At 34.8% G+C, this 15,088-nt stretch overlaps 1 protein-coding gene across 2 annotated transcripts in view; it reads left to right on the top strand.

Annotated features, from left to right (window-relative positions):
• Positions 1-15,088, top strand: part of LOC107464286 (disease resistance protein RPV1) — a 44,765-nt gene that overhangs the window by 6,550 nt on the left and 23,127 nt on the right. The window contains exons 2-7 of one of the 2 annotated variants that reach the window (XM_052254729.1): positions 3,565-4,678; positions 4,795-5,097; positions 6,494-7,969; positions 8,700-8,767; positions 9,013-9,098; positions 9,323-9,548. In XM_052254729.1, the coding sequence (XP_052110689.1) occupies positions 3,565-4,678; positions 4,795-5,097; positions 6,494-7,969; positions 8,700-8,767; positions 9,013-9,073 (3,022 nt within the window). In that variant the 3' untranslated portion in view covers positions 9,074-9,098; positions 9,323-9,548. Of the gene's footprint in view, positions 1-3,564; positions 4,679-4,794; positions 5,098-6,493; positions 7,970-8,699; positions 8,768-9,012; positions 9,099-9,322; positions 9,549-15,088 lie in introns of those variants that run through there. The other variant, XM_052254728.1, reaches the window with a different exon arrangement.

The following is a 15,088-nucleotide window of genomic DNA, read 5'->3' as shown; positions in this document are numbered from 1 at the left end:
ATTTCAAATCAAAATATACACCAGGGACGGGTTCGATTCCGACCCTCAACGTAAGGGACCAAAACAATACTTATCCCTTATTATTATTATTATTATTATTATTATTATTATTATTATTATTATTATTATTACTTAAAAAATAATTAATATGTTATCACATAAAACCTAATTTTCACATACTACAGTAACTATTAAAGATAGGTTTGTGTGTCATGAATTGATTTGTTGTCAAGTAACTCTTTTTATTAATACAAATATATTAAATATTATTTTTATCACTTATTTGGATAAATTATTAAAATAGTATCAGGAAGTTTATCATGTTGATAAAAATAACCATTAAAAATACAAACGACAAATAAGCTATTAAATGATTTAAAAATACGATAAAAATAATTACCAATACATATTATATATTTTATAAGTAGCAAAAAAATTATAATTAACAAATAAATTATTCATTTGATCCAAATTTTTGTGAAGACATTTAAAGAATTATTAAAAAAATGGATATAAAAAAATTGATCTCTAAATTTTTTTTTCAAAAGAACTCTCATTCACAACAAAATGATTTTTAAAAAATTTGCTGGATATAAAATTAACAAATTTTAAATATAAAAATATTTTATTTTTCTAATGATATTACAAAAAATTATTTAAAATTTGATTTTTAAAATCTTTTTTTAAAATATATATTTAATAACTTAATGGAAAAACCTATGTGGCACTTAACATTACTGATGTGGACGTCGGATTTCCGTTAAGTGTCATGCTAGCGAATGGACAATGGTCAAGGGTCGATTTGTCTTCTTATGAGAAATGATCAAGAGTCGATTTGTTCCCCTATGATAATGGTCAGGGATCGATTTATCCCTCTTCATTCACAAAAAATGACGTCGTTTCAGGTACTGCACTGAATCAAAACCTATGCTATTTGGGATGATTATTCATCTCAGTTGAAATCTCTCACTCCTCTTTCAAATCAAATACGAACCGTAGGATGCTACAAGAAATTTGCCAAAAGCCATTGGATTTACCAGCGAAATTACCAAAAAATCTGCTGATAAATTTATTATCGTCGGATTTAGTGGCGGACAAATTTAAATGGTAAAATCTTCATCTAATTACCAGCAAATTTAAACCTCTAATTAGCAAATTTTTGGAAGTCGTCACTGTCTTTTCGATGGTAATTTTGGTCTCATGAATTTTTTTTTTGCGCATTTCTCACCGTCAGATTTACCTCTCGCTAAATCCGACAGAAATATATTACACATCAAGAATTATCTTAATTAATGTCGGCGAATTCAACCGACGGTAAATTTTAAAGATCATAGTCATGTGGTGGATAATAAAGTGAAAGAATTAGAGAAAATGTTAATTGGATTAGAGAATAAGTTGAAGAAGTGTAGATTAAAAATCAATAAAAACGGATGTGCCTTAGTTTTGAATGTAGTGCTTTTGCATTTTTTTTTTGTGGGATTGTAACTTCAACATATGCATTTTCCAACTTTAAAAAAGACCCAAAAAAAAAAAAAAAGAACATTTGTCCCAAAACAAAAAATATTGTATCACCGAGAGATTTTAAACAAGTAAATAGCCAAAAAACAAAATATATGTCCTTAAGCCTTATAGCTAATATCCACACTAGCAACCTCTTAGTTATTCAATATCAGTTTTTTTTATAGGTTTTGATTTAGTGGAGCATGTGAAACAGCATTGTTTTGGTGGATAAAAGAGGACAAATTGACTCTGACTATTGTCTACAGAGAAATAAATTAATTCTGACCATTGTTCATAGAGAGTCAAATTAACTCCTGACCATTACTCATTAGCCAATATGACATTTAATGGAGACCCAGCATCTACATCAACAATGTTAAGTATTACATAGGTCTTTTCTATTAAATTTGGTGAGGGAAGATGACACGTCATATTTCACAATAAACAGAGACAATGATTAAAATGGATCTATTTTTTTTTTTTTGAACAAAAATCGCCTTATCTTATTTTGGAATGAACAAAAATAAAATTAGATATTTACTCTAAAATCAAATTAAATGCAACTATATGAGTTTTTTTTTTAAATAACTATTTTATAGTTCGGAACTATGCTCGGCTTTTTTTTCTTAGTGTAGGTTTGATTTTAATATTTTTTATTTAAAGAGTCATAAATGTATTTTTTATTTTTAATTTTATTGATTTACATGCATTACTCTTTTAGCCAACTTCAATATAATAAAAAATGAAAATGCTATACCCAAAAAAAAAATCTAATAAGATCTTTGATTGTCCAAAATTCGATCTAACCATAACAATTCCAACAAAGGCTTGATTTTGTGGTGCTGTGAATATAACACTAAATAATAAGTGTACTAACTGTTTCAAATAATAAAAATAATGAATAAAGTATCATTTTTATAAGGAATTGTCAAATGTTAAATTTGCTTTTTCAACTATTATTTAAATTTATAAAACTTAATTGTATTGCTGAATTGATTGTATGCCATAAAATGGAAAAAATATAAATAGTAAAAGAGCAATTAACTGAACTTTTTTGTATGCAATAAATAAAATTATAATTATTAGGAAATTTGGTTTCATCACATTATGAAATTGACTATGTTGGATTTTGTATTATTCAATGTATTTGTTGTGAATTCAACACAGATTGATTAAACAATGATGAAATTTTTCATGGAGGATAAACAACCATGTTAAAATAAGTTGGTAGAAAATAGCATGGGGAGAAAGTATACTTTCAGTTTCTTTTTTTGCTTTATTATACCTAAAAATAAGAAAAGAAATTAATGGAATAAAACTATATAAAATAAAATAAAAAACAAGTGCTTTATTAAAAATTCTTTAAAATTAAAACAATTACTTGTAATAAACATGATAAAAAAATTAACTCTTGTTGAAAAGTTATCATCTTGCGAGACTCAAACTCGCAATCTCTTAATTGAGTATGAGAAAACTATGCCATTTGAGCTATTACTCATTGGCAAGTTATCATCTTGCCTTGTACATAAAATATAATGATTTTACATTGAAATCAGTTATAATTTAAGATACATTCCAGATACTAATTAGGAACTATGTGTATCTATTTTTACTTTCAAGTGGGGCTATTTTTCTTTTTAAATAAAATAAATTATTTATTACTCAAATAAATCATAATACACAATTTTACAGTTTTAAATATTTAGTTATGTTTTCACTGATGCTAACAGTAAAAAAACACTGAAATTTTTTTGTATTTTCACTGTTGCTATCAGTAAAAATAGAGCAATTTTTTCTCCTACATTTATACTGTCACTAACAGCTATTTTGTCAATCACTCACGTTTTTTTTCTTTCCTGGTAGTACAAGCATAAACGTGGGAATTTTTGTTTTTGTTGTTTTTGTCTGCGAAAACACCACTAAATGTACAAATTGATAAATTTCTGTATTTCAATTTAAATTAATAAATAAAGAATTTATTTTATTTAAATAAAGAAAAAGCTCCTTTATCTGGTTATGTATTTATTGTTTTATTTCTAATGTAATCTTTACTTGCCATGCTAGGCAAGAAGCTGAGTTGATCGATGAGATTGTGAAAGAAATTTTTCCAAATCTGAATAGCAATTGCTATAGAGATGAACTCAAAAGCCCTTTTATTTGTAACAGAAATTATACTTCTGTTAAATCCTTATTGAAATTCAAGTCAGAGAAAGTTCTTGTGATTGGAATTTGGGGTATGGCCGGTATTGGCAAGACAACTATTGCTACTACTCTTCTTCATGAGTGCTCCTCAGAATACGAAGGTCATTGCTTCTTCGCCTTTTCAAAAAATTTAGAACGAAAAGGTCTTAATCACATATGCGCTAAACTTCTTTCTCAATTGTTAAATCAAGATCAAGATCTTCGTATCGATAATATTCGAGTAATACACTCTAGTATTATCCGTAAAATCAAGCATAGGAAGGTTTTTGTTGTGCTAGATGATGTGACTAATTCACAAATTGCAGTTGATTTAATTCAACTCTTTCGTAACTGCCTGAGTTCTGGTAGTAAAATTATTTTGACAACAAGAGATAGAAATGTACTTACAAGTGGAGGAGTTGAAGAAATCCATGAAGTGAAGGAAATGAATTTTGAGGACTCTCTTAAACTTTTTAGCCATAATGCCTTTAATGATTCTCATCCTAAAAAGGATTATTATGAGCTATCAACAAGAGTTGTTGCAGATTATGCCAAAGGAATACCGTTAGCATTAACAATTTTGGGATCATTTCTTCGGACCAAAGGAAAAAGTGAATGGGATAGTGCATTGAGAAAATTACGAAAGTATCCCAATCCAGATATTCAGCAAGTGTTGAGATTGAGTTATGATGCATTAGACGATGATGAAAAAAACATCCTTCTAGATGTTGCATGCTTTTTCCACAAGCATGAGATTGAGAAAATAACAAGAATATTAAATTCTTGTGGTTTCTTTGCAGACATAGGGATAAAAAGCCTATTGGATAAGTCTCTTGTAAGTATTTATTCAAATAGTAGTTATAAATACATAAAAATGCATAGCTTGATACAGAAAATGTGTTGGAAAATCATTCATGAAGAATATAGCAAAAATGGTGGTCAACAAACAAGACTGTGGAATACCGAAGAAGTCTGCAATATATTCCAAGATGAAAGGGTAAGGGAATCTTGCTTTAATGGCTTGGTCTTCAAGAAGAGTGTATGTATATATCAAAATATTGCTTACAGCAATATAGTACTAACATTGTATTGCAATGCTTTTCAATTTTGCAGGATATTTATGGAGTTGAAAGCATGATTGTGGATATGAATGAAATTACAATAGATCCAAGTATAATCATCATTGCATTAAGGAAGATGCCAAAGTTAAGGTTACTTGCTTTAAGAGGAAATATCAACATGGATCTTGAAGGGAACAGAGTGTTTCTAGAGGATTTTCAACTTCCTAATGACTTAAGGTATATTGAGTGGAATAAATGCCCACTTAACTTTGTGCCGTCGATTTCTTGGCCTCAAAAACTTGTTCAGCTTTCTATGCGAGATAGCAATGTTCAAAAACTTTGGAATACACCACAGGTAGGATCATATTTATATTTTCTTTATGATTTTTTGGATACTTTTGTTAGATACTAAAATAAAGATTGATATATTATAGAAATTAGTTAGTATAAAAAGCGAAATTTTAAAAGAACAAAAAATAGAGTAGTTTTGGTGTAAGTAATATATATTAATTATGGGGCGTTTATTTTAAGATTTATAATATATAATCTTACTCTATTATGTAAGATTAATTTATTCCTATATATTATAAAATATTCTGGCATGATAATTATTTTTTAAAAAGTCATATTTTTATCATTTAATCAAGAGAATTTTTTCTATATAAACTTTTGTGAGAATAAAATATCACACTAAAATATTTCAAAACATTGAGAATAATTTGTTTTATTACAAAAAAAGTCACTACAATATCACAGAATAATTAAATAAGTTTTGATGAGAGAACAAAGAGTATTTTATAAAAAGAAAATAATAATAAAGTACAAGACTTAAATTCAAATGACATATATATAAATAGATAAATATTAGACTACAGTCAATAATTATTTATATATAGCCATCATAATTTTTTTAATTAAAACAAAGAACATAATTGGTTCTCAATAGTTTTCTTGTCATTTAACATTTTCTTGTTTTGCTACATCATATTAATTTACTATATCTCATGATGCAATGCTTTATTTCTTCATGAAAAAGAGAATAAAGGTAATAATCAACGACATCAAAGGGTTTTCACTTTCGAAAAATTTTCGCCCCAAACGGATTTTTCACTTCCATGATGAATTGTATATAGATGATGTTTAATTTGAATTAACCAACAATATATATACTAAATACTAATCAAATCAAGTTCCATATTCCAAGTTTCGAATAAATTATCTATTATTTTAATATTGTAATGGACAACTAAAAAAATTCATACGCTCAATATGTTTTTAACTAAATTAAATTTCAAATGTGTTTTATACCTATTCTAAAAATATTTAGTTGTATTGATTAGCTGGAAACACTTTTTTATATAGGTGTAAGAATAAGAAGAAAAAAATTGTTGAAAAACATAGTTAATTTATTCTAAAAATATGAAAAACTTATTGTCATTTAATATTTGATATTAGATGTATAATAATTTATAAAATGAAAAATATAGGTAATCAACAATATTGGTAAACAATATGAACAATAGATATATCAGATGTTCATTTCATTAAGTGTGCAGATAGTTATTCTAATATTAAGATTTAGATCGATAATTTAGAGATACAGTGTGTTTTGTTCAAAAAAGTCATTGTTACTTAACATAATCCTTTATAAAATTGCAATAAGTGAGAGTGTAACGCATTAAACAATAAAACAACACTTTTTTCCTCCACTAGTCATGTACATGTGTTAATATGTTTGTCGGGATTGACAGAATCTACCAAGTTTGGAGTTTATTGACCTCTGTAGCTGCAAACGCTTGATAGAGTGCCCAAATTTAGCAGGTGCCACGAATCTCAAAACAATATCACTCTATAGATGTGAAAGCTTACAAGATGTTCATCCATCTATTTTCTCTCTCCCCAAGATTCAAAATCTATATGTGAACTTTTGCACATCCCTAAAGAGGCTTTGCAGTAACTATTGTTCTCCTTCTCTCCTTGGCTTGTGGGCCATTGGTTGCTCCAACTTGGAAGAGTTTTCAATCCCGATCATGAGTGATCATTCCAACCTCACGTTAGTTTTACCAGCAACGGCTTTGACTGAAGTGCCATCCACTATTATGCATCTCAAAAATCTTGAGTGGTTCGGTTTTAACATCAGTTACTCTCTTCAGAAACTTCCTCTAAACTTTGCCTCCAAAATTTCGCTTAAGGATCCAATAAAACATGAAGATGACACATGCATCATGTTAAGTAGAATATTGCCCACCCCTGCCTTCTTGTCTCTCAAGCAATTATCTTTCTTCGAATGCAAGAGCTTGTCTAAACTCCCATACAACATTCATGTCTTACAATCATTACAAGTATTACATCTGCAAAGTTGTCATGTCATTACAAGTTTGCCAAAAAGCATTAAGAATCTTCAGCAGCTCATGGAACTTATGATCCTTGATTGTGAACTGCTTCAATACGTACCTCCACTTCCCCCATCTATTATATACTTTGCTGCAGTAAACTGCAAATCCTTGAAGGAAGTCTCAAGTTTAACCAGTGAACCACTCAGAAAACACAAAGCATGTTTTGGATTCCATAACTGCACAAAGTTGGATGATGATGCATATGAAGCAGTTTTGAAAGACTTGAAATCCAGGATACAACTTGTGGCAAATAATGATGGATATCCGCATAGGTTCTGCTACTATTTACCAAGTAAAGAGAGCATAATTAATGAGTGGTTCCCTGACTACTACTCAAGAGAAGGTTCGTTCATTGTTGAAGTTGCTCCAGATCACAAGATTTCTTCTTGTCTTGTTGGCTGCATCTTGATTTCTCAATACCAATCTTGCAACCTTACGAAGAAAAATGTGATATTTGGATGGGAATGCTACTTGGGAAAGGGTTGCAACGAGTGGGAATGGATCACAACTTATGCCGGTGGAGTATCTTTGCACGGTTATTTTGCCGAAGGGATTCAATTGGAAATGGTATCAGATCATAAGGAAGTATGGTATGATGGAGAGGGTTCCAACAAGATAACGGAAGCAATCAAAGAGAGAAAGAGGGACACGGCTTGCAATCCTATCCTTAAATTTGAGTTCTATGCAAATACAGAAGATAATGAGGAAATAGTGGTAAAGGGGTGTGGGATCCGTTGGATGCATGTTCATGTCAATGATGATGGAGAGATTAGTCCAGATGCCACTCATGAGGGATATGAATCTCATGACTCGGAGTTGGAGGACCTTGAGGTAATGCTTCTAATACTAATCTCGATAGTTTTCACACATTATTGTTGTATTGTGAATTGTTTAGTCTAGAGATCCACAACAAAAATTAAATCATTCAAAACTGATTTTGGAATATATATAATGGTTGTGAACGAAAACAGAGAGTTGATGAATTATCTACGTGCTTGAATTTTCTTTTTGTTTCTTCTGCACAACCTAGCTATACAATGTTAACAAAGCTTCTTTGCTTCAATTTTGTAGATATATCTTGAAAAATGCACCACTTTTTAATATACATCCGATCCTTTTTAATATCGAAGTAAGTTAAATGATTTGATTTTGATCTTGAATCATAGAAAGGTTTACTATGCTCTTTACTAATTATAAATGGACATCTTAACATTTGCTATTGCATAGCAAGTGTTTCACTTTTTCAATAAAAAAATTCACACAAATGATAATGTCATAATGATGATTTAGTAATGATATAAAAAAAAACTTTACACCTTGAAAACATCAAAGCTACCAAACTAATACATCACTTTACAAAAGTTATACTATTTATGTATAAACAAAAATTTGAAATAAAATATTTTTGTATATTAATATTTATGTTCATGATGTGTTGTCAATTTTATACCACAATATGTTGTTTAATTTGATATCGTTCTTGTTTGTGCGGTTAATTATCATATCGTAGTAACAATATATCAAATGTGGGGGATCATAAGGAATTATATTGTTGTCGCAGAGTGAGACTGTCAGAGAACGGAAAATCGGAAAAAGAGTGCATTTACATTGTGGTTCCAAAGATTACTGGTAAGTTGCCTTATTATATTATTAGCTAAGCTTTTGATTATACTTGATGAAATTACTATTTCTTAAGCAGTTTACTTTCATATTATAATTAAGTTTATTTTATTATATCGACTGCTATTATATGAATACACATATTGTTTAACTCATTTTTAATGTATATTTTATACTACTAATTAATTTTAAAGACTACTTTTAGTGTATATCTAGTATGGTCGATAATTTTATATTTGTCAATTTTATAACAGTGATGGAGAACAGAGACAGAGACAGAAGAAAAGATATAAAAAAAGATTACTCCAAGAATAGTGCAATATTTTCCTGTTAAATTAAGGTACAATATCTTTTCTTTTAATTATTGTAAATTTGTATGTATTTTCTATCTGCTTTGTTTCTTTTGACTGATCATTGTTTTTGTAACTTAAAAAAAAATAATAAAGAAAGGAAAAGAAAGAAAGTATAGCAGTGGATGCAAAATGCAAGGTCTTGTACGTGGCTTGGCTCATATGGGTGTGTTTCTTTCTTTTAAGTTTTAATCTTTTTGTCCCCTTCTAACAGAGCGAGAAGAACATATCATATGAGAATTCGACGAGAAAGGCTTCATTTGGGAACACCTAAACTTCCTTCAGTTCATTATTGTTGCAATAGTCGTCTATATATTTGGTCTTTTTATAGTACACTTTCTCTGAGAACACACCACTACTTATTTTTACTCAATTTATTGTTGTTCAATTTTCCTGTCAACTCGGCAGTACAGTTTAATTTGTATATTGTTTTTGGCACTTTCACATTCGGTTTTATACTCATAATAAGATATTATCTATAAGTCTATTAGTTTCTAATAATTTTTTTTACATTTTCATTCCTTGTTTAGTTTGATAATGATAAAAAATGTCATGTTGACACTTTCTAACAATTATTTAACGTAAATATCACATAAAGTTATGATCAAATTAATGTTTATTAGTAATTTATTATGATATTCTATTCAATAAAACAGTGTAAATATATAGTATAAGAAGTATTATTAAAAACTAATTTAGAGTATTATTTTTATTGAAATATTACTCTTATTAATAGAATAACAATTTAATAAAAAGTTTCCAACTTTTCATGAGCTTTGTAGTTAAATATTTTTTAGTCAAAGATACCGCCATATCTTTTTTTTCGAAAATTACACTCGCAAACCACAAGAGAAAGTGAGGTCAACCCAAAAGAGTACAACAACATCTTAGGTGCAGGTTTAATTTAACAAGTAAAAATTACAAAACATAAAGATTCTAAGCTAAGACGTCCAACTGATCTGAGAGAGTCAATAACTTCTTGGCTATGATTTTATCCACTGCTATGAACTTTTTTTTGGTAACTACTCCCATAAAGATGCCAAAAACATCTTCTCATGATGATTCTTGTTTAAAAAGTGTAACTTATTTGTTTAGCAACACTTTGAATAAAGGTAACACTTTTACTTCAAATAAAAATCAAGTCCTACAATCTATCATCCAATAGTCAAAATATAATATCTTCACATGATGACAATCATAAAATCTTCATTGGAGTAGCCACCTTTTTTTTTTTTTACTTGTATCTTTGTTATACTTCTATAAACCTTAACACCTCTTGTTCCATCATAGATAAGTGAGCATCCTTGTTGCTAAATATTTTACTGATTCTAGAATTTCGAGACACCACATAATGGCATAAAATGAAGTGCATCATACCATACCTCTTTATAAGACTTCAGACACTATACTTTCATCCAAGATTGAAAGCAGTGAACTGCATTTCCAGGCCATAACCATGACAACTTACTTCTTTGTAGTGCTACTCCCCACAAGCTCCATGCTATAGGACAAGAGAAGAACATAAGGTGATACACGGTTTCCGAGCAACTCCACAAAGTACACAGCTCTTCATCTCCTTCGAGAATACACCACTTACTAAGTTTTTTCTATAGTGTTTGATCAGTTTTTCCTGTAAAACAAACCAAACCAGCATTTTTACATGAGGTGGTACTAAGCTTCTCCACAATTGATTTATATTATTAGGCATGTGTTGCTTATTGGCTCTCGCGATACTCTTTTGTGTTATTTCTATGAGGAACTTCATTGTAAATTCTCCTGACCCCTTTGTATCTCTACCTTATTTCATCCTCCTTGTTGGGATAGATTCCAACCCTCCTCAAGATGAACAAAATCTCTTCTAGGCTTTCCTCTTCTCATACCCTCAGATCGCACCTCCAATTCAAGCTCTACCTCCATTCAAACCTGTACAAGATGTCTCTGGTACAGGTTGAAAGATGGATCGGGAACCTGCGGGTTGAGGCAGATGCCGGATCGCTTGACTGGAGCAATGAGAGAGAGGTACCTGCAAAGATATTCCGACGCTCAAGTCAGAATGGATCTGAGAGGTATAAGGTGTGTGGAATGAATGAATACCTGGAGGGACCTGGGTCCTCTATTTATAGGTGATAGTGAATATCTTATCTTATCTTATTTGGTTAAGATAAGGGAGACGTTTGAATTCGAAAGTTTGTTAGGAGCTCCAGTGGGCCGGTTTCGGGCCTTCTAGAGGGGTGAGTTGGATCGGACCCGAGTAACCGAATTTGGGGTTATTGGTCGGATCCGTAACAGTTGCCCCCGCAGCGGGAGAGTGAGCAGGGTCGGTCTGTCGCTGGGAGAATGGATCGTTCGCAATTTTGCCTTCCCGGGTCATCGTTTGATGCCTTTGGGGGTAGGTCGGTGTGTCCAACCGGTTGTTGTGTTTAGGCCGTAGCGTTGCCTGGCCGTTCTGGCCTTGATGCGACCCATCTGTGCCCCTGCGCCCGTTGCATTTTTCGAGGCGCTCTTTTATTGATTTCTTTTTCCAAGGGCATTTATTGCGAGGGGGTGTTTTTTTTGGTGGTTTCTCCTTATTGCCCTCATACTTTTTCCAGGGGTGCCCGCGTCATTTCATTTTTGTTTTTAAAACCGTTTTGGTTTTCTTCCTTCACTTCCCTCGTTTGTTTCATTTCTCTGTTACCTCCTTTTCTGAAAAGATCTTTTCTCTTCCTTTTGCCTTCTGTTGCTTGGTCGAGCTTCTACCGTGGCATTTTCTTTTCGGGCTTATTTTCTGCATCATCAGGTTGGCATTCCTTTATTTTCCATGTTTCTTATGTGATTTATGCTTTGTCTTCCTTTGCATTTTTGTTTGGTCTCTGCTTAGTGTAGATTAGAATTGCTTTTGGTGTATGATGGTATTGCATGGTGGTAGATAGTTCTGTTGGGGTAGTGGGTTTTATAAGGGGATGAGCGCCACTGTGTAGTTGGTAGTGTATAGTGGTGTCTATTTGGTTTCCTCCATCGTTTTCTGCCGCGAGGTTTGGCTAACGGTGGTGCTCATCGCTGTTTTAGGTATGGCTCGTCGAAGGACTGAGGGTATGAGGGCTCCGGTGGCCCCAGCGGGGGTTGTCCCTGCTCTTTTTTCTTGGGTTACTAGTGATGTGTGGGGGACGCCGTTGCGGATGACAGAGGCGGACCTCCAGTGGCTCCGTGATCAAGGAGCTGTTTGTGGGGGTGGCAACGCCGAACGTCACTACGAGCTTTCTCTCCCTGGGGTTGACGAGAGGGTTTGCTATACCAACCTCGACTCCCCAACCGTACCGGACTGGATGTGGGTGTACGAGGCGATGTTTACCCGACTTGGTGTTCGGCCCCCCTTTTCCCCTTTTGTTCAGCAGTTATTGAGCCGGCGCTCCGTGGCGCCGTCCCAACTACATCCGAATAGCTGGGCAGCGATACGGTCTTTCAAGCTTGTTTGTGAGTTTCTGGAGCTCCCGGCCTCGGTAAACGTTTTCCTTTTCCTCTTTTTGTGTACCCTTCCGACCAAGGAGGGGAAGCACAAGAAGGGGTATATGTCTTTTAGAGCTCAGCCTCATCGTCGGATCTTCGGGTTGTATGAGGATTCTTTTCATGGGTTTAAGAGTGGATATTTTAAAGTCCGTCCTGCGAGGGGGCATCATCCGTTCTGGTTGACGTTGGAGGGTGAGCGGCGGTTCCCCACATATTGGAATTTTTGGGCGGGGCCGTCCGTTCTTACTCGGGTCACGCAAGAGTTCTTGACTGTGGAGGATCGGGATGTCGCCCTTGTTTTGTGGCAGTTGTTTGGGGAGCATCCTCTTAATCCTTGGGACGTAATGGGTGACCCGGTTGCTTGTCGGTCTTATGTTGGTGTGTGAGCCGCTCCCCCCTTTTTTTTTGGTGCTTAGCTTTTTATTTCTTTTGATCTTTTTGTAGTTGAGATGGCTGGAGGTTTGACGACTCTTGCGAGGCTGAAGGCTCAGCTGTCCAGGGAACTTCTTCTGGTGGTACTCTCTCTACTCCGGTCTCGCGACCTAGTGACGACGCGAGGACTGTTTCTGAGGGTCTCACGTTGACTGGGGGTGGGACCGAAGGGTCGGATCGGGGTGTGGCGATTGACGATGATGTGGTCGAGGTGTCGCCGAAGGGTGCTTCCCGTAAGCGAAAGAGGTTAGAAGAGGATGGTGCGGTTCCGTCGGTGATAGATCGTCGTTTTGACGCTCCGGCTTTCATTGACGAGTTCCTTATGCCTGGCACGGAGGATTTTTTCCATGAATGTGATGTCACTTTCCAAGCTAAGTCTCTCTATCGTTCCCTCCTTCGCTCTACTGTCATTGTCCAGAAGGCCGAGCCCGTAATGGCCCAGGTGGGTCTTTTGGATAAAAAATTCCGACAGTCTCAGGCCGAGGTTGCGAGGTTGAAGGGTTTACTCGCAGATGCTGAGTCGGCGAGGGAGCAGGCAGTGAAGTCATTTGAAGAGTCTGGTGCCGAGATCCTTCGCCTTTCCGAGGTTGAGACTTCTCTTTTGTCTCAACTTGGGGAGGAGCGAAGGAAAGCTTCAGATGCTGAGTCCCGGGCGGCCGTGCTTTTGGCCGACGTCGGTTTTGCTGAAGGAGGAGGTGGCCGTCTTGAAAGCGGAGGCCGTGGTTTTAAAAGAGGAAAAAGCTGTGTTGCTTGCCGATGTGAAGGAAGCTGTTGCTGCTATCGAGGAGACGATGAGGGCCCAAGCTTTAGTGTTGGCGCCTGGCGCGGACGTGTCTGTGATGGGAGCTTTCAAGACTGTCCGTGATGGCGAGATTGTCGACCTTGAGTAGTTGTAATTATGAACCTTGTTTTGGATTCTGTTTTTATGGTTTTTGGCCGTGTGGCCGTGTAATCGTGACTTTGAAGTTTTCTTTGTTTTTATGGATTTTGGCCGTGTGGCCGTGTGATCGAGACTTAAAGTTCGTTTTACGTTACTTGGGCCGTTTGGGCCTTTTTTGTATATTCCGTTTTTAAGCCATTTTTTCTTTATCCCCTTTGATTGGGTTAGCGGACCGTCGTGAGGTCAAGTTTTTGTGGATATCCGTATCTTGGGCCCGGGGGTGATTAACATTAAAAAAAAAGAAAACAAAAGAAAATTTGATGTACAGAAGACTAAGGGAAATAAAATAAAGCAAGAAACAAATAGGGAAGGAACAACGTTAGGGGATGACCTAGGGGGGTCAGCCTAAGTGTGGTATCGTCGCAGGTTGGCGGCGTTCCATGTCCTCGGGACTTCGTCGCTGTTTAGCCCTTCGAGCTTGTATGCTCCTTTTCCGATTACCGCTTTGATTCTGTATGGTCCTTCCTAGTTGGGGGTGAGTTTTCCTTCACCTGGGATTGGAGCTCCGATGTCGTTTTGTCGTAGGACGAGGTCTTCGGGTACGAATTCTCTTCGGATGACACCGTGATTGTACCTTAAACTGATTCTTTGCTTTAGGGCTAGTTCCCTGATGTGGGTTATGCTTCTTATCTCGTTGGTGAGGTCTCGTTCTGCCTCTTCGTCGTGGCCTCCGACCGTTCTCCTTGGGCTAGGGTCTCCTATTTCTACCGGGATGACGGCTTCCACGCCGTATGTAAGTCGAAAAGGGGTTTCTCCTGTGGTCGTTTGGGGGGTTGTTCGATATGACCATAAAACTGAGCCGAGTTCGTCGGCCCACAGCCCCCTTGGCATCGTCGAGTCACTTCTTTAGTCCTTTGACAATTATTTTATTTGCGAATTCCACTTGCCCATTTGTTTGGGGGTGTTCTATCGAGCTGAAACGGTGGGATACATGCAAACCTTCTAGGAATTCTCTGAATTTTCTATCGGTGAATTGGGTTCCGTTATCCGAGATAATGATCTCGGGGATCACGAATCAGGTTATGATTTGTCGCCAAAGGAATTTTTGGCATTGGGTCGCCGTGATGGAGGCCAGGGGTTCGGCTTCTATCCATTTAGTGTAATAGTCAATGGCGACGATGA

Source organism: Arachis duranensis, chromosome 9, assembly GCF_000817695.3.
Source record: "Arachis duranensis cultivar V14167 chromosome 9, aradu.V14167.gnm2.J7QH, whole genome shotgun sequence".
NCBI classification, from domain to species: domain Eukaryota; kingdom Viridiplantae; phylum Streptophyta; class Magnoliopsida; order Fabales; family Fabaceae; genus Arachis; species Arachis duranensis.
Note: the sequence above shows the minus strand (reverse complement) of the source record. Positions and strands in the feature narration are given on the sequence as shown.